General features: G+C 26.7%; 1 protein-coding gene across 2 annotated transcripts in view; it reads right to left on the bottom strand.

Moving 5' to 3' along the window:
• LOC129966523 (tachykinin-like peptides receptor 86C) overlaps positions 1-15,435 on the bottom strand; it is a 139,841-nt gene extending 124,406 nt beyond the window's left edge. For both annotated transcript variants that reach the window (XM_056080959.1, XM_056080960.1), the window contains exon 1: positions 14,639-15,435. In XM_056080959.1, coding sequence (XP_055936934.1) covers positions 14,639-15,132 — 494 coding nt within the window. In that variant the 5' untranslated portion in view covers positions 15,133-15,435. The remainder of the gene's footprint in view (positions 1-14,638) is intronic.
• Between the last annotated feature and the right edge of the window lie 5,732 nt (positions 15,436-21,167).

Raw genomic sequence — 21,167 nt, 5'->3', positions numbered from 1 at the left:
TTACATCGCGATACAAGAGCAAAAGTGACCAAAGCTTTTCCGGTCAGTGATTTTACTATGATTTTCTGATAGAGATTTCTTTGACACATACCGATTTTGAAAGATGAATCTTAGGTATCTTTTTATGATTTTCGAAGTTAAGAGATGCTCAAAGATGCGCATACGTTAATATTTTTTTCCCTTTCGTTCCTGGTATGGGAACGATGGAATCAACAATTTTGTTAAGCTCGTGTTGGGCATAATTAAATGTAAAAGTGGAAAATGAATTAGGCAATAAGAGAACATTTTAGAATGAAGTTAACACGGACTATTTTAAGATAAAAATTAATTAGGATTTAAATCGGATTAAAAGGAATCATTACCCATATATGTATAGATATATATGAATAGAATCTTATATGAATATAAAAAAACCTCTTCGTGCAAAAAAAAAGAGAAAGATATTCTAACTTATTAAGAAAAATAAATTCTTTATTTATAAATAAATTCTTATTTATATGTAAACCTATTCATATTGTAAAATTTTAATTTTTGCCTATTCTAATAGATATTTTAATATGAGATGCTGAGAAAATAGGCAATGGAAAGATAATCCTTAAAGAGCATTTTCCTAATGAATGTACGTTTTCCTAAGCACCTAGAAGATATTAATCTGTAAGTAGTCGGCTCGACGAGCGCTAATTTCGAAGATGAACTCGAGACTAATGTAACATAGGCCTACATAATAGCAGAAAAAGAAGTAATGGTAGTTATGCCTTATTATTGGCAGTGTAATGTTTCCAAATACAGGAACTTTGCTTGAAATAGGACGCAACACTTACGGAATGGAGCAAAGCACTCATAAATCTCTGGAAACTGCTACAACAGACACGTCAATAAAATACACTAGCCGTGGAACATGATACAAGTGAGAACGTATCCCGTGGCAGAAAATAGATTTTCAGGTTGGCGTGTCGAATCATTTTTGTTGAAATTAGTTGTATAAGATATGCTTGCAATAAGCTCATTTAGATACCAGTTTCTGGTTATACAGTTTATTTTTGGCATCAGCCATAACTTAATGATATTACTAAGTGTAAGCGACATTTTTCAATAATTGAAATAAAACCCTTGGTTTCATTATTTAAAAGAACAGTTTATGTAATTTCTTTTTCAGTGTGACAGAAATTGAATATTAAAATGGAAAATCATAGAGGATAGATTTGTACTTTAACGATCGACTCAATTTAACAGGAAAATATGCATTTCTGTATTTCTTGTGTTAAAAATAACTAGGTTAAAGTATCGGTGAAATTAAAATTGAATTCTTTAATTTTTTATTTAGAAAACACTTGAAAAATCAGAAAATGACATCTTTTTTTTAAATTGATACTCATTATAATACTTTTAAAATTTATAACAGTTCAAAGGTAAAAAGCAAAATCGATTTTTTTTCATTACTTCAAAAATAAATGAAGGCTTAAAGTAATGTAATGTCAAAATTTGGCTAATAGAAAGCATATGACATAAAAGCTGTTAAAGAGTTTGGAATAACATTTTGGCTTCTTAAATAAAGCAAAACGGAAGTAATGGAATTTGTTTGATTTTGCAGGCGAAAATGTTATGTCCTGTCCTATAAACAGGACATTGGTCGTTAATGAGTGAAGCAAACAATTAAATGTGATTTTTATGAATCACTATATTTAATGAAAGAACAAAATATTATTAGTTATTTTTTTGGTTCGATAAAGGCTTTGTTTTGAACTTATTGAAGGCTTCATAAGACTTTGGAATGGGATTTATGTAGGTCAGTTGTAAATGTTTTTATAAACCACTTGTTAATCTGCCATGTAATATCAGCCATATCATTCTATATCGATGCCATACAAAATTGGTACACTTGGAGTTCTAATCTGCGTTGAATATTATGGAATGGAATTTGGAATATATTGCTGTCCAATATCAAAATAATGCCTATATTGTCATACCTACACGAATCAAATTACTTAGGATACTCTCTTTATTTAAGGTCTAAGAAACTAAGAAATTAAAAAAGAATTTTTTAAAATACATTTTTATGTCAGTCTATTAAAATCCGAATTGCATTTTTATTTCTCGTAAACGAAATTCGTCTTCAAAATTTTGAAAAATTTCTGTATTTCAGTTCTCTCTAAATTTGAAAATTCGATCTCTTTTTGCACTTAAAAAACTCTGAGTTAGACGGATATTAAATTTTGAACCAAATTTGTCAGGAATTTCATCATCTGTCGATTTGTGTCGAATGCTGTGACTTAAATCAGTGAGATTCGATTTGTAATCTTGTGTCTATAGCTATAATTCGTGACAAATTTTGGTTGCAATCGGTTAGTGTCTAAAATTCATTATGGCAAGATAGATTTAGAAAATAAAATGCTTGATTCCCACCGAAAATCTATATTTCATGATTATTATTTGCCATTCCCTTGCAGGGATTTGTGATCTTGTACAAAATCGACAATTTTATGGCGCGTGGAGAAGGGGGAAAACCTCAATTACCACATCCACGGCTTTGATCTAGATAAAAATAAAAAGAAATGTGAGAACATTAAACGGTCAAAAAAGCATTAATAATTTAACCACACGCATAATAATTTTTAACATTTAGAAATTTTCTTTTTTATGATATTTACTATAGTTTTATTTCCTAATTGTATTGCTTTTAGTTTGTAGTAAGGATTCGAAAAAGAACACCTTAATTATTTTCTAGCTTTTGCTAAATCATATATTTTTTTTTCACAGTTATAAAAAGTTATGAAACTTTTTAGTTAATCTTACAATAAATAATTATCAGAAAATGATACTTTGAATGGATTTATAATGTAATTAAAAATGATTAACAACGTTTAATGGTTCTGAAGTTCTGAATATAAAGTTCTGAAAATATTATAAATGTATTACAACTATCGTCATTTAAAAAGTGTGGAACACTTCCGACACTGAATAAAAAAAATGAAAATCAAAATTCCTAAACATCGATAAGGTATTATTATGTTTTTCAAATATAAAAGAATTTAATATAAATTAAAAATAACGAAGATAAATTCTTTAACATTATATTAGAACTATTTCAAATACGTGCATATTTGTAATAAATTATTTTAATGCTTGTAAAATGAGAGTAATATAGAATAGAATAAACTTTTAAACAAATAAGAGCGCAAAGAAAAAAAAAACAGAAATCATTAAGATAATTAGTGTTTTCGCACAATCCTTTTCTTTCACATTCGGCGAACTAAATAAACATTTAAATAATATACTTTGTTTCTATATTCATACTGTATTTTTATTGTTAAATATTATTAATTTTACCATAATTCCTATGCATAATTCCATATTTTAATCGATTTTTATTCTGTGGATTCCAAAAAACATTGGAAATACTTTGCAACCTTTTACTTGAATAAAAGGAAAGCATTCTCAAAACGTATTAGGTCATAAAGAATTGTAAACCGTTAAGCGTTTCACCTACGAATTAAATAAATATCCTTAATGGCTGGCTTATCTTTTTTGGGATATATATTATTTTCATTCTGTATAATACTGTAAAAAAAAAAAAAAAAAAAAAAAAAAAAAAAAAAGATGAAACGCTTGTCGTTATAATTTTGTCAGTTAAATCAATGACTGATTTAAAGAAATAAATGGCAACAATATCACAATTTATTTAATTTCTATGAACAAGAGCTGTGGTGTCTATACGATATAGTATTACATTTAGAATTTAGAGCAACATCATAAAGATATCGTATAATGTCTTGTACTTAAAGCAATGTTTCACATTTGTTCATATAGGTCAAAGTCATAGTTAAAATCTTCAATACATTTTTAACGAAATTTCAACAATTTTTCAATTCTGGTTAAAAAATAACTAGTAATTCAATTAATTACTTTCTTATTTTTTTAGAGTTTCTTAATTAATTAATTATCTCTTAAGAGTATCATTAATGATGCTACACCATCTTACTTATTTTTTAAAATTTATACTCCTATTGTTTTTTTTGTAATTAACGTTGCAAAAAATAGACATTTCTTATTTATTTCCTTTTCCACACATTAAAAAGAAACCTAGGATAGAAAATGTTTAAGCAGCCTTATATTAGACTATTCATTAATGGATATAGTATTTCTACTTAATACAAAGTATATTATTTGCATATCTTATATATAAATGATAAAATACAACAAAAGTCGGAGAAACATCAAATAAATATTAAAGGTACCATTTCAAGATCGATTAGATAATGCATTCATCTTTCTCCAGCAATTTCGATAAAATCGCTGGAAACTTTCTAAACCGTTTAAAACATGTTTTAAGAAAAGCTATGAAGTGAAAACGGCCTGGAGAAAGATAACCTTTATAGGAATAACCTTTAAATATCAAGGTCACGTGTGGTGTTCAATTATGCAAGCAGCTGCATGCGAAACTAAACGCTATTAAGATATTTGCTTACAATATTATGTCTACTTTTCCTCATTCATTAGCAAAAGTATTTTCAGTGTAAAAATGATATTTGACCAGCTGCTTGCTTTGAGGTATTTAGAGATAATTAGAGCTTTATAAAAATAATTTTTGCTTCATGAATGCCATCAGCAATACTATTTACAATATTTTTTTTTTCTGGTAAGTTAACGTTACTTCTAATCGTATAATATAACAACATCCAAAATGTAGGGAAAAAATATCTTTGTCTCGTTAAATTATTTTGTCACATTTTGCAAAATATATATCAAGAATTATTTTTGAAAAAACTAATAAATATATATTCTTTTTTATAAATTTTTGCATTTAATATTGCCTAGTTTTAACAAAAAACTTATTTTGAAATGTTCATTGAAGAAATAGTCTAAAAGTGCAACAATACAACAAATACTAGTTTAAAATTACAAACAATTAGGATAAATTATGCATTTTAGTTATGTTTGCAACTCTGAGTGAAGTAATTGCATAATGACAAACATGCATAATTTTAAATGCATGAAAAATTAATTTTAAAAAATCCATTGTCCTAATTTAATTATACTCATATTTTGGCAATATTTTTACATTACTATAGAAACAAGAATATTGAATGTGTATTTGAAAATATATCTAACCTTCAATCAATTATTTATGTTTTATAATAAAATTAATTTATTTAAAAAATATATTTTCTGCTGAATTAAAAGAAATATACAAAAATAATTTTCATAAATTGACAGAACTCATATAACGTTTTAAATAAAACATTCAACACAATTATTATTAAAATAATTAAACGATTCGAAATCTAACACGAAACAACGTAGCATATCTTTATTTTTTTTAACTTCCTCTTAATCATATTGCAGTAATTTACGTGAGTAATATCAATTAAACAAAGTAGTGAAAATAATTGTTGTGATACATATTCACAGATATATTTAAAATTTTATTAAAATTAATAATATTATAACAATATCTAAATAACATTTAAAAAAAAAACTCTTACTATTAACAAACCTGAACTTTTCAGGTATTAAATTTAGTAGTTGTAGGTCTAATTATCTTCTTTTTTAAAGAGTTTCGAATATTTCGATCATGTAATTGCAATTTACTTATGGTATGGTAGCATTGTCATTTCTAGAGCAATATATCAATACACGCAAGAGCGCCAAAAAATAAAAAAAATGTATGTCAAAAGGAAACATGTTTTTCTTTGTACGCAAATTTCATGATCAATCGCATCAATCATTGATAATGCCCAGAATATCTCTTTCTTCATCAATTTTGCACTGGATTGATTGCGATAGGAATCAAATGATGCAGCGCACACACTGGAGGTTTCTGATTATGCCATAGCAACTCTTAAGTGAGTTATGTGCGTTGTCGATCGAATCGTGCACTTGAAAGGGCACACGAACTAACGTAATTTGTCACGAATCTGTTACCTAATTTGTTCACATTCACAAGTTAGATGAGAAAGTGAACCATCGGTATGTGTATTAGTAAAGGTAAGAAAATTTAAGAACTTTTTTATACAAATGAATCTCATTTTCTACAGAAAATGAATGGAATAATAGGCTGAGATTTTTGTTGTTCATGTTAATTGAATTTCGAATGAACCCTTATATATGTGAAATATGACAGTATATTGTAAGCTGTTTGTATGAAATTTGATTTTACGATATTGCTGTTAAGAATAATTAAACAAATTTATATTAAATGCCATTTACTCTCCTTCTTTAAATAATGCCTTTTATCCAAATTCTCATAACCGAAATCCTTAGACAACTGTCCGTCACCCCGTTCTGCCAAGTATTTAAAGTAAACTGAATTATCGTCATCATGACAGAACTTAGAAACAGAGGACAGTTTTAATAATTATCTCAAGTCACGATCCAACCTCCCCCTTAGGAGATACGTATCGTCAGCGAAATAGATTTAATTTTATCTCTCACCACTGCTATAATGCATTTGGGTATTTATACCTCTTATGCAACGATAATAGATACTAATGATACTTATAAGTAGAAAGTATTTTACAGTAGGTACTAAGGATACTTATACTAGGTAATTATAAGTAGAAGATATTATATAATATGTACTTATAGATAATATGTACTTCGAGTATTATAAGTAATTGTAGGTAGTATATTCTTAGAGTGCATATAGAAGGTATTTAAAGCGGCAAATTTATACTGATATTTACTTAAGGTAGTTTTGCTTATACTTTCCTAGTTTGCCTATACCGTTTTAAGTTCAGAATACTTAGAGTAGGCAAATAATACAAAGTACTTTATTAAGTGCTTAGAGTTTATTTTAGCTATTAATCGGTAATTGAAACAGATAGCATTTATATTACATATCTGTAGATAATAAATACTTAGGACACTTATAGACTGTATGTGAATAAGGTATTTATTCAATACTTAAGGTTAGCCCCCAACTATACATGCAGAAACGTTTCAGCCATTATCTGAAGTGTCCCTTACTCCCTTTTGCGAATTTAATTCGGTTTAGGGAATATGAAGAAAATTCTCTGTAAACAAATCATTTACATCTATTTACCATAACAGGTAAATACACCAAAAACAGGTAGAATTTTTTTCGAGCGATGAAGTTTGTTCGAATTTGGGTACAAGCAAACTGCAAAGTATAAATTTAATTTTGAAATGCAGTGTGCATCTTAAAATTCTTGACGTCGAAGAGACATAAAAAAACAAGTAGATCGATAAATCATACCTTTTAACTGTGGTTCAAATTAACGTTTATGAAAAGATGATGAATGAATAAACTTCATAATAAATCATTTCATCGTTATCAGTTTTCAAGGAACGGTGAAAAAATGGTTATCGAATTAGTCTTCTCTTATAAAAAAAAAATTATATTTCAAAATTTCTCTCACGCAGCCTTAAACGATAGTTCAATCGAAATAAAGATCATCATGGCTCAAATGAGTGAAGTTTATTGTATTTCTAATTTCTACCGGAAGGCACCTTAGATATGGAGGATGAAAAAGCTTTTGATATGGCGGTTGGTTCTCGCTTCCTGGATGAGTATGTTAGGATCTTGGGTTTTAGTTAACTTTGCTTTCTTGAGGCATATACGTACTATGGGTGGAATCCTGTGATAGGCCTTTAATCCCAATCGTAATTCACATCTCTACATTATCGCGACAAGAGTCATTCAGAAATCTTCGAATACTTTGGCAGGGAGGGAGAAACTGGGACGTGGTTACTGTGTTTACTAGACGGTAATAATAAAAAACTTAATATTGTGTGAATAATACATCTTTGATTTTTTATGCAGTTCTAATAATTAACTGAACTGTTCTTTAATATGTTGCAATTAGACTTCGTTAAAATTAATTATTTTATTATTATCACAAAATTGCATTACTTTCAAAAATGATAATGCACACATTTCAAAAGTGTTTTGACAGTTATTTGAGGAACCCAATTGCCAAGAACAGAATAAAATGTTGTTGTGTTTTTTAAATCTTGAATTAATTATAAAATTTTCTTATAAGCAACATTATGTATAAAGACATCAATTTCAGAATTATTTTAAAGCTGTCTATGACTGCCATATATATATATATATATATATATATATATATATATATATATATTAAAAAAAATAGTAATGACGAGGATATAAAAATTTTCAGGCATAAAAATTTTGTTTTCTAGAATTCTGTGATTTTTTTAGAATTATTAAAACTGAATTAAAAAAATAGTTACAGTGAAATAACCCCTCTAATAAAAACTTTATAGTAATATATAAAAATTGATATGACAAATCGTAATAAATTCTAGTTAAATAAATATATTGAAATTATACTCCAAAAAAGCACCAATTTTAGAAATGTCATATAAAAACAATCATATATGTAAATTCAATCACTGCATTGCATGTCACATTCCTGAAAAATATCACGCAATAGATAAAATTTTATTTTTAAAAAAATGATTTTCGTCGTTGTCGTAACTATTTTTTTAATTTAAGGTAATGACGTAGCGTTGAAAAATATTACTTCTGAATTTGATCTTTGCACGCAAATGCACCATATTTCAGTTTCTAAGAATATTAGGCACACATTCAAAAAGATTAAATTTCTTGTTTTATTTTTTGAAAGAACAGATATTTGCAATTGAAAATATAAGAAACTATATGTAGCTTATTACCTTTCTCTCATGATAATACGCATAAACTATTGCATGCTATTTCTATGAAATATCAATTTAAACTGACATATAATTGGCAAACAGCAAAATATGTTTTAGTTTATATTATGATATTATACTATTTATATGAATATATATAATTATAACATTAAAGACAAGAGCATCAAAACTTAAAATAGAAAAAACAGAAGACATGGAGAATATAACATGGGCTATTGCTCTTCAATGAGCGAAATACTCCGTTGATAATCAGAAAAGTTTGCTTGAACATTAAATTTCTTGTTTTATCTTTGGAAGAACATATATCTGCAATTTAAAATGTAAGAAACAATATGCAGCTTATTACCTTCCTTTCATGAGGATACTCATAAACTATCGCATTCTATTTCTTTGAAATATCAATTTGAACTGACATTTTACCCATTCCCCCAAGAAAAACATTAATTTAAAGAACTTAATCATATTACTTTAAAAATAAACTTTGACGAACTTTAGAGGGACGATAAAAGAAAAAAAAATATTTTCCATTGCTCCGTAGAAGAAGAGGAGCATAGAGCTGTATAAAAAAACAAATTCGACTTAATAGGCTTATTGTTATTAGATTCTTTGGTGGAGAAGAAAAAGGGCATGAATTAAATTAGTTCAAAATTAGTTTCAATATAATATGATTGCAGAATATGATTTACAGATATAATAGGTTTTTTTTTTTTTACTCTATAGATGCTGAAAGACCCCAAACGTCCTTTCAGCAAAAGTATGTCTGACGCCCGAGTCTTTTGGATATCACTGCGGAATTTCTTTCTCCTTTCTTTTAATAGGATTTATTGAATGTCTGTAGCGCGCGCCTTTGTCAATGAAAACAATCGCAAAGATATTATTGGATGGGGAGATTTTCTAAGAACTTTTAAAAGATGCTCATGTATACATTTGTATAATAGCCTCTAATTAATTGAGGTCCTCTTTTCTATCCAGTGTTCTGAGATACTTGAACTCGAATATGAGAAATAAAGGGATTAGTAGATGATTAAAAAAAAAAAATGTTCATTTTTTTTTTCAAAGTAGCGCTTATATTAGGATACTCGGTATTAGTTGAGATAATTTATTGTGAACAGAGTTCTGTAGATTTTAACGCCTTTGAAAATTAATAAACTCGCTAAGTTCAAAAGAATTGTTTTTATTTGAACCCAATTCTATATTTGTAACGTGCTATCCATTTCAAACTCTGCTTCCATTTTCCCTTCCGCCTTACAACATAATTTTTCTATTACCATTTAATAAAAGTTTTTATAAGAATTAGATAGATGAGTAATTAAATTAATTAATCATCATTTATATACAGTATTAAACTATATCTTGATATAACTTCTACTTTTTCGAATAATTGGTATTAAATTTAAGCTATGAAGTATGCTCGAAAAAAAATTATATTTTCCATGCTTGGTGTATCTTAATGGCAAAATATCTTTTTCTGAAAAGATACTTTCTAGATTGCCGAATGCCTCCATGAAATAGAACCATGGAGAATGTTAAATCTGAAATGGAATCTGATGCTCGTTACATCCGTTTACAGTCAAATATCCTTCCGTTGGTGTGGTGTGGAAGTCTGAAAGGAGGGTAGCTGTTAGCTGTCGTCTTCCTTCTCTGTCGATCCAAAATTATGAGATATATCCAAAAATAGCTCTCTCATTGATTGAAAAATCAATATTGATAAAAGGAACCTAAATATTAATAGCATACATGTCGCAATATGTTCGAGTATGTATTTTTTAAGCAATATAACATACATTGAATCAATTCAAAGTAACAAAACTTTTATTCATCTTTTTAAACACATTAATTTATTTTTTAAGCATAATTTAAAAAAAAAATGTATTTAAAACCAATTTTTGAACGGAATTTGTGATGTATTTTATAAATTACAATTAGCAAAGATGATAGTAAATTTAAATAAAAGTCCATATTCGTATATAAAAAAAAATTACTGTTCGTATTAATGAATATACAATAATCTCTTCATAAAATTAAAACAGTTATTGGAAGTATCAGAAAATATAATTGAATACCTAAATGCGAAGAAATAAAAAAAAAAAAAAACTTTTGCATTTTTTAATTTACTCCGGAAGTTCAACTTGTGTTATTTACCTCACAAATCCATTTTTAAATTGTTAAATTTTATTTTTTTTATTATTTAGAGAGGTGAATTATCAAAGCATTGTTATGTAACTGCAATCGCGGTTATGGAAAATTTCCTTTAATACTATATGAAACACACTTTTATTATATTTAATACATGCCTTGTATTTCCATATTTTATCTATTTGTTATTATAATTATTTTCTATTTCAGAAAAGTTTTTATTATTTATCAATAAACATAACAAACTCTTTAAATCGATATTTCTCAAACTAAAAACCAGAGGGCGCTACAAGCATGGCTTTAATATTTAAATGGATTAATTTATAGAATAATAGCTGATTTCTACAAATATTAAATTAATATTGTTATTCACAGGGAAAAGTGAGTAAAATCATTTGCTAAATCATATCAGTATAAATATAGAAAAAATAAATTAAATAAAACTGTATAAAAATAAATAATTTATTTTAAGGTAACTATTTTAAATTCATGCGAATTATTAATCAATAACTCACATTCTTGTAATGAATCTATAAAATCATACCATACATTAATTTTAAACAAATTAAATGTGCTGCTAACAGAATATGGAAATAAAGATGTGTGAATCCCAAAATATTTAGACATAGGTTGAAAGTTTAAAAATAACTTAATTCATTGATATTGCATCTACAATAGCTTGATTAATTAGAATAAAGTTTAATTTTAAAACAGAAATTATAATATATGTCTATATATATTTTTTTTTCTTTCCTAACATTTTTCATGTAAAATAAATACATTTTACAGAAATAATAGATAACAATTTTTTGATTAGCATTTTCATTTCTTTGATGCTTTTTCATTCAGTCTGTCTTCACAAAATCTAAGCAAAGAATTCGAAATCTCGTACAATGAATAAAACAAAAGATGTATTGTTAAGATGGAGCTTTTAATATGAAATTTAAATATATGACACTATCTATTTTTTATGTTTTTCATTTGAAGATAAAAATATTGAATTATAACACCTTTATTACTAAGCAAATGAATGATGAAAGCAATATAATTAATTTAAATCTATAAACTAAATATGTAACAATCATGAATAGATGCGGGAAAAAGAAATTACGATTTAACACTGAATCAATAATTAGAGAGATTATATAATTTAATCAGAAAATAAAATTTTCAAATGGCATTTTTTGTCTGTATATTTTCATACGATATATTAATTCTGTAGAAAATTTGTTAAAGTAGAAATTAAGTTTTGCCTTAATTTAGAAAGAAAGAAAGTAAAAGAAAATAATGCTGCCTAGAATTCGAAATCTAATTTAGTTTTTTTTTTTTTAATGAAATCAAAGTTTAATCAAAAAATTAATCAGAATTCACGAACCTTACATAATGAGAAAACGAGTTGAAATTTTTAATTTGGCATTTTGAAAAATTTGTTTTAATTTTACATCATTCACAATTACTTTGATCTCATTTAAATATATATTTCATGTAAAGATAAAAAAATGCTAATAAAAATCCAAATGGATATTCTGTAAGAAAAATCCCCACTTCTTACAGATTAATTTGATTTTGTCTATTTACCTATGTCTTAAATTTGTAGAAAATTATTGCAAGTAAAGTCTAACAAACTTTAGAAATTAAAAAAAAATGTCCAGAATCAAAAAGATATTTCATTTTTTCCTCATTAAATCTAAGACTTAATCAAAGTTTATGAATGATATATCGTGTGGAAATAAGTTGCAATTTTTAAGATATGAAAAACAATTTTCTATGAATGAAAATTTGAAATGACTTATGTCCTGTTTTGATAATTTTTCAGTTTTAGCTATATAAATATTGTTAATAAGAATGCAAATAAGTATTCTGTAATAAAAGTTAAATTAAAATGCATTAAGAGTAAAATGTAAATACAGACACAGATTTAACAAAATCAGTATTTAACAAAGTAAATATTTTTAAATATATGAGGATTAAATATAATGAATAAAAACTGAATGAAATCTAAAATATACATCTTCTAGTTAATAAAAATCTTAAAGGAATGCAATATTCTAAGAAATAAATAAGATTTTCATTACATCATAAGCTACATTTCAATCATAACTTCACATTTTTTTAAAAAATTTCAATTTAGAATATTTGTGAATGTCTTTATATTTAGTTAACAGTTAATCTTTTTCTATTATATTAGTTAATCTTTTTCTATTACGAAGAAATTTAAAAAAATCCTTTTTAATTTGGTCAATATATTTATAAAATAGAAAAATAGAAACAACCATGGGAAGTTCCATTTTTTATATAAATTTGAGTGCTTGCAATTTTCTTCTAGTTCAACTTTTGAATCGAATTTATGCTTTGTGCCATATTTGACCATACTGCAAACAACATATTCTATAAAAAATATATCAAAGAAATAAAAAAATGGTATTTTTAATGTGGAAAATATATTTATAAAACAAAAAATAGAAACAAGCAAGCATTTTTTGTATGTAAGAGTGGATGCAATTTTCTTCTAGTTCATTCTTTGAACTGATAATTTGATCATATTGCAAGTCAATATCCTAAAGATTCTACATCAAAGAAATAAAAAAATAGCATTTTTAATTTTGACTATATACTTATATAATAAAAAATAGAAACAAACAAGCGAAATTCCCCTTTTTTTTGTTAGAATAGATATAATTTTCTTGTAGTTCATTCTTTGAATTGATAATTTATGCTTTAAGCCATATTTGATCATATTGCAAGTCAATATCCTAAAGATTCTACATCAAAGAAATAAAAAAATAGCATTTTTAATTTTGACAATATACTTATATAATAAAAAATAGAAACAAACAAGCGAAATCCCCCTTTTTTTGTTAGAATAGATACAATTTTCTTCTAGTTCATTCTTTGAATTGATAATTTATGCTTTAAGCCATATTTGACCATATGACTACCCACCCACATATTCTAAGAAAAAACACAGGAAAGAAATTAAAAAAAATATTGTAGCCTTTTTTAGTTGGAGAATATATTTATAAAATATAAAATAGAAACAATCAAGCGAAGTTTCCATTTTTTTTATTTTAGAGTGAATGCAATTTTCTTCTATGTCATTTTTATGAATTGATAATTTATGCTTCACGTCAAATTTTACCGTACTGCAAATTACATATGCTAAGGAAAATATAAAAAAGAAATAAAAATGAATATATTTTAGCATTAGTTTAAGTTTATAAATTATAAAATCAAAAATAAGCAAACGAAGTTCCATTTCTTTATGTCAGAGTGGATGCAATTTTCTTCTAGTTCATTCTTGGAATGAATAATTTATGCTTTAAGTCATTTTTGACCAAATTGCAACCTACTTAAATTTAATTAAAATGTAACAAATGATGACAGTATTTTAAAAATACAGCTAACAAAAAGAATGAAATGCAAAATTTAGGGTTACATCTCAAGCCCAATCAAAAGAATAAATAAATAAGTAATAAGTTATGGGCAATAAAGGTTCTTGACCAATTGTATAAATAAAAGACAACTAGCCAACAAGACATGCGAGGATATTGACATATAAATTTATTGCCATATATAATTATGAGTTATTTTAAATACCATATATAAATACATTTGTAAAACATGCAGCATTACATAACCACGGCAAACATATTTTTTTCATAAAAAATATAATAATAATAATAAAAAAAATATGCTCTTAAAAACCCAAAAATTTTTTACAGCAAATAATTATAACTAATACAAATAATGACAGCATATTAAGCAATTAAAGCATAATAATTTCAAGCAAAGAAAAAAAAAGGCTATAACACACTGAAAAATAAACTATCTAACTACTCACCTATCTATACTCATGGCGAGGATAGTGAAGACCGATGTGGAGACGGTGAGGTTTGCAAGAAAATTGCTAACCACACAGAACAGTTCGCCAAATGGCCAGTGGCTTTCCAGCATGAAGACAAAGTTGAAAGTAGCATTCCCACTGGCCAAAAGAAAGTCAGCCACAGCCAAGTTCAGCAAAAATAAGTTAGTTATTGTTCTCATGCGTCTATGAGCCAATATAATCCATACTACTATGGCATTACCTGCCACAGCTATGGTTATCATGGTCCCGAAGAGGATGGCCCAAAGGGCTTGTTGTTCCCATGGCAGTAGATAAGGACGACTTAAAAGAGCACCAGGTACATAACGTCCTAAACACTGAGCCCAATCCTTATCCTGGTTATCATCAGAAAGTTCCGTTTCATTCACGCAGCGTGACACATTGTATCTTAGAATTGGGTCTCTAAGGTACAACTCCAGTAGATCAATTTCTTTTGGTTGAGAATTCCCCATGATTTGTACTTTTTGGTTGATGGTTCTTAAGTACAACTGAAATCTATTATTTTACTCAATGCATTTGTTCTATTACGTTAGGATTAATATTTCAATTAGCACGCCAGAATTAAATATAATGAGTCATATCGCAGCTCGTATTTTGTACTTTACGTTAAAATTCGATAAGAAGAGATGTGTTATTTTATCCAGAGATTTGTTCCATTTGCAGTTTCTAAGAACTTGATCGATATTTATGAAAGCAATTCAGAAATATTATAATTTAAAATCGCATTTTAAAATAAAATATAAAGTCAGCACCAATTTATTTTGTAGTAATAACTCTTCACTTGTTGAGCAAAAATTCTACCAAAATGTGAATTATATGATATAAAGTTTTCCTTTTTAAATTGTAAGTAAAAAAGTATTTTTAAAAAATGCTAATAATTCTTAAAAGTGTTTCTTAACACAAATATTTAACTATATATGGCCGCTCAGGAAATTAAAAAATATTATTCGTTCTAGATTTAATTTTAGTAACTGATTTTAGATTAATTTTAAATAACAATTAATTCCGGACAAAATTTGAAAATGAATTAGCTTTTAATAAAATATGTCAGTTTTTAAAAACTTTCATTAGAAATTTAGAAAGTTTATTTTACATTTGACAATCAAGGGATCAATATTATTTTTTTAAGAAAAATTTCGTCTTCCTATTTTAAGAAAACAATCACCACGTTATAGTTTATAAATATCAATTAATACTACTAATACTCATATGGTATTATCAATATTATCTTGACAATATATTAAATCAGCCACTATTTCTAATATCGTCTGATAAAATGACATCTACATTACCATAATGTCCCAAAATCACTATCTCAATTTCTATAAACGGATAAAAGTACTAAGTCTTTGCCATCATCCGAGAATTAAAAAAAAAAAAAAAAGTCATCAGTATTGATACGAATGTCCTGTTCTTCCGAAGAAAAGTTTCAAAAAGTTCGATAAACACGCTGCAAATTATTCACATGATAAAAGAAAGTCACACCAGCACAAGTACACTATGAATCCGGGTAAGTCTACACCAGCCGTCCTACAAGTAGGGTGCTTCGACTCTGACTGAGGCCGCTGGTGTGTTCCGAGTTTTTCCTTTTCCGAACAACTCTCCTGTCTCCCACATGCGCTGTAAATGTGTCCTTCAAAAGCGCGCTGGATTTCCTAGTTTCAACTCACCTCAGTGGCAAAAAATTCATTAAATCTACAGGCACGTGCCAGCTTTTTTCTTTCATGAGACGGTTTAATATTGTCAGTTTTTATTTTATCTGTTTATTGTTAAAGGCATCAATATTATGTTTTGTTTCATTTTCTATTTATGGAGATAAAATTCAATTCGCAGCTTTATAATTAAAAAATGTAATTCGTGCATGAAATATTTTGTGATATATAACATAATTTATTACTGATTTTCGTGGAAGTATAACTAAGCGACATCATATGGAATTTACTTTCAGTTATCGTTAGTTTAATCTTCATATTTCAGTTACTAAATATGATTAATCGTTTTTCTTATAAAAAATTGCAATTACAAGCAGGAAAAGCGTAGAAGTTTTATAAATTAATTACAAAGAAACTTAGCTAGTTTTATAAAAAGCAAAATAATGGTATAAATATTTGAAACATTTAAGATAATTATTAAATGTTTTAAAGTAATTTTAAAACAAAATGCAGACTGAATTAATTATAATTAAGATAAAAAAAAATTCATTTAGAGTTAAACTAACAAAATGGTATAGTAATGAAATCAATTTATTTTTAACACTTTGATAAACTGTGTCTTGTTTATAGAAAAGTTGTTTCATCGCATGGATAAGCTTAAAGCTTTTTTTTATATCCTGTTTTATATTGTCTAAGATGTTAATATGCTTCTGCGAATTTATAAGCAATTTTTAACCGGTATGCATCAGGTTTTTTTCTTCATATTTTTTTTAATCAATATGTCGCTAGCTTGAATCATATATATATATATATATATATATATATATATATATATATATATATATATATATATATATATATATATATATATATATATATATATATATATATATATATATATATATATATATATATATATATATATATATAATTTTTATTATTATTATTATTTATCTAAATAGAAGTTTTAAAACGTCTTTATATACTTTCAGAAGATTTTTCTAATAAAAAATTTTAAAAATTGAAACCGGTATACTTCTTATTTCACAATACAATTTTATGCCGTAATTCCTCTTAATTTTGCTGTTTCCGACATATTTTAAGAGAAATCTGTTGCATTGGGTGCTATATGTTGGATGGTAACAAGTTAAAGTAGTTAGGTATGAACTAAGTTTTTAAACTGCTTCCTAATGAGTTTAAAATCGTACCTATTTTTATAATTATGTTGTTATATGCACTGGTATAATAAAAATATTCAATCTGCAATTGCGATGGTTGTGAAATAGTTTCATTTGGATTGGATTATTATTACTCGAGATTAAGTAAATAGGGCTGCAATTAACTTATTAAGAATTATTTTTTTCAGAATTACTTACAATCAGCTAATGTTTCTTTTTTCTAAGCTAATGTTTCTTTTTAATATGTATTTTTCAAATCAACTCCAAATTTTTTTTAATGTTTTCGTAAATAAAGAAGTCCGCGTAGTTAAAGACCATTTTTAACATTCCAATTCATTTCTGTATTTTCCTTCATTATAATAAATGACTTTTACTAAAATAATGCTCGTTTAAATAAGCAGCAACAAATTTGTGGCTGACAAATAGTTTTTTTTTTTTTTACCTATAATTTAACTGTAAATATAAAGCATATATATCAAAAAGAAAATTTATTAAATTTGGTATTAGAAAGTTTATATTTAATAAAGTTTTGAAATGGAGCATTCATTTCGTATAATGAATGTTCATCTCTGGATCAACAATTATCAAATTTTAAGTGAAAATGAAATTTTTTTCTGCTGTATGTTGACTTATACAAGATAAGTTTGGAATTATTCTTTAAAAGCACAGTGTTGATTCTCTGAAGAATGCGTATAGTTACTTCCATCATTAATAAAATAGATATCCATTCGCATTTTGCTTAAATATTAATTTTTTGGTTATTTTAACAATTTGTTTGTAGTTAAAAGACAGTAATTTTTGTATAAATATCATGATTCGGAAGGACGTTGAAATAACAAGGGCGAAGAATTCAGCTACAAATTTTCAAATTTCCACATCACTCAAATGGAATGTCGTTTGAATTTCAATTTCAGATTTAAAACGTATAAAGCATACAGTTATAAGTGATGCTTGTTGGAATCGAATAAACCTATATAGAACGACAATATACTAGGTCCCCTAATATCTAATACATTAAAGAAATTCTAATACATAAAGAAATTCCAATACATACATACATAATTTCTAATACATTAAAGAAATTCTGTGTTTTCAATTGTAAGAAAAAACAATAATTTACATAAAGAACTGCATTTTATGTTTCTTGAGTCAATCAATTTTTTTCTGAAAAAATTGAGCAGCCTATATTCGTATAGTTTCGAGGTGTTGTTAGTCATATGAATTATTCAAAAACAATCCCTCTCTTTTGCAATTAAAATAGACTGAAATAGGAAGCTTTGAATTTTATTACTTTTGACAAGCATTAGTGGATTGAAGGATTTCAGTGTTGATAAAAAATGCTTTAAAATGGATGAAAAATAGTGATTATCAATGTTTTATAAGTTGATAACTTTTCGTTGAAGTTGATTGAAAACATTATACTTTGTCGCATGTGAGATATTGAAAAAGTATTCATATTGTCAAAAAAAAAAAAAAAAAAAATCGAACTAGAGATTTTGACGAATCTCCACGCTTCAGACTTCCCGGAATTCGAAAAACAAGTTTTTGGTATTATGTTTATCTGTATGTCTATGATAACTGAAAATTACTTTGAACTAGATTGATAAAATTTGGTATATGTACTTGAGACCAAAGTATTAGGTATCTATCAAATTTTGAAAGAAACCTTTTCAAAGGAAGTTTGACTTTCTAAATGCAAGTAAGCTGGTTTAGCTCAAAGAGTAGCAATAGAGAAAAATGAAATTTGGTACACATGCTTAACATTTTAAATGCAGATTCTTATAAAAAATGATTCAAAGCGTCGACCATCTATCTATCTGTCCTCCGGCAATTTTCTTTAAATGTAATAACTCATAAATACAATGCCGTAAATAAATGATATTCCGTATGAGTTCTTGTGACTACAACAGTAGTTCCGCATCAAAGTTGGCTTTCAATCATTTTGAAAAATATCTTTAAAAATACATATCCACATGATAGATTCAGAAAAAATACTAGCTTCACGCCAAAAGTATATAATCCGTCACTACTTTTCGCCAATGCGATGTAAATCATTCCTGGGCCTTACCTAAGGTCTACAATTTTAAACAAGAAAGGAGGATAAGCGATTTGAGAGTACGCGAGAAAGTTTTGGGGACACTACTCATGTTAGTTTGTTTAAAATTGTAGTGTATTAATAATAAATGATGAAATATGATTAATGCGTTCTTTGAGTTGTATTAATTTAGATTTTATAATTTTTTTCAATAAAAGAGTTTTAATTTTACAATTTATATTATATACTTTTAATCTAATTTTGAGCATTTTCAAACAATTTGTATGTACCTATCTTTAGCAGTTTAAAGATTAGAGTTTAATTTATTTGAAATTTAGCTATTGGATCACATAGAGTCGACACCGTGTTTAGAAATTGGAATTATTACCTATGGGACTACATACAAAATGTGTAGTTCAAGTTATATTTTCCTTCAATATGAGTGGAAGAAAAGAAGAATACTTGAAAATTCCTTCACGAATTGATTGTTCTAAATGGATGGTGTCTTCATTTGAGGACACCATTCCCTTGAAATGAAATTAGCTTATTTTTTTTACAGAAAACTTGATGCTTAGATCATCAGCTAATCTCATATATCATTTTTTAACATTGTATTTCAATAACTTGCACTGGAAAAGATTTAATTAAATTTTAAAACTGTGCAATTGACACTGTAAGTAATACAGTAATGGCATGCAAAACAAATAATAACTGTCGAGGAAGAAGATAAGACGCAGCAGTTTTAACAAATCGATCAACATCAAGTTCAAAGACCACAATCAGACTTAACGAAGGGTTTGTAATTATTCCGGAGACACTAATTGCAACTGATTGTCCCAGGCGGATGAATCAGCGTCACTGGCGTAACTCGGGTGGAAAAGTCAAAACAAGAGTCCTGGGCGTCATTAGTACGGGTTGCAAAATTAAGGAATAAATAAGTTAAATGTAAAAAAATACTTTTTTAACTCTTATTTTTTAGAAATAAAATAAAACGTTTTAAAAACGAAAAACAAAATGAAGGTATTTTCTCTAGTTTTAATACTTTGATATCTTCAGAGATCTTCTTTCAAATTTGCAATTCCAAGCACTATTTTTACTTCCATATGTTAAAAAAAAGTGGCATTAACTTTTGAATCTTGTTTTTATTTACAAGAAAAACGAATATATGTTCTTTATATAGGGGAATCATGCGAGTTGAATTTGATAAATTAGACGCAATTTGAATACAGACGTGAAATAAACAATCTCGGACGATCATGTTTCTGGTTACCAAATATTCTTATCGTCAGGCAAAAAAACTGATTAGTATTTTGAAATGCCTGATAGATGGTTTAGAATTGTTATAAACAAATACGAATGTGAAATGCCCAGAAAAACATTCATTATATAAGTGAACAAGTATTGAAATTATAAATGGATAGTATTTTTATATGATGGAAAAGCTATGGGCAGAATAACATGCTATTAATTGGATACTTATATTGCTTTTTAAGGCTGGAGTGAATATATGTCGTTGTAAATTTGCATAAAAACATCTAGAAAGAAAGTGGCATTTTTTTTAAACCGATAATACTAACCTTACGCTTGAAAACAAATCTCTCAAACGGGCCTTTCAGATGCGG

This window comes from Argiope bruennichi, chromosome 4, assembly GCF_947563725.1.
Source record: "Argiope bruennichi chromosome 4, qqArgBrue1.1, whole genome shotgun sequence".
Taxonomy (NCBI): Eukaryota; Metazoa; Arthropoda; class Arachnida; order Araneae; family Araneidae; genus Argiope; species Argiope bruennichi.
Note: the sequence above shows the minus strand (reverse complement) of the source record. Positions and strands in the feature narration are given on the sequence as shown.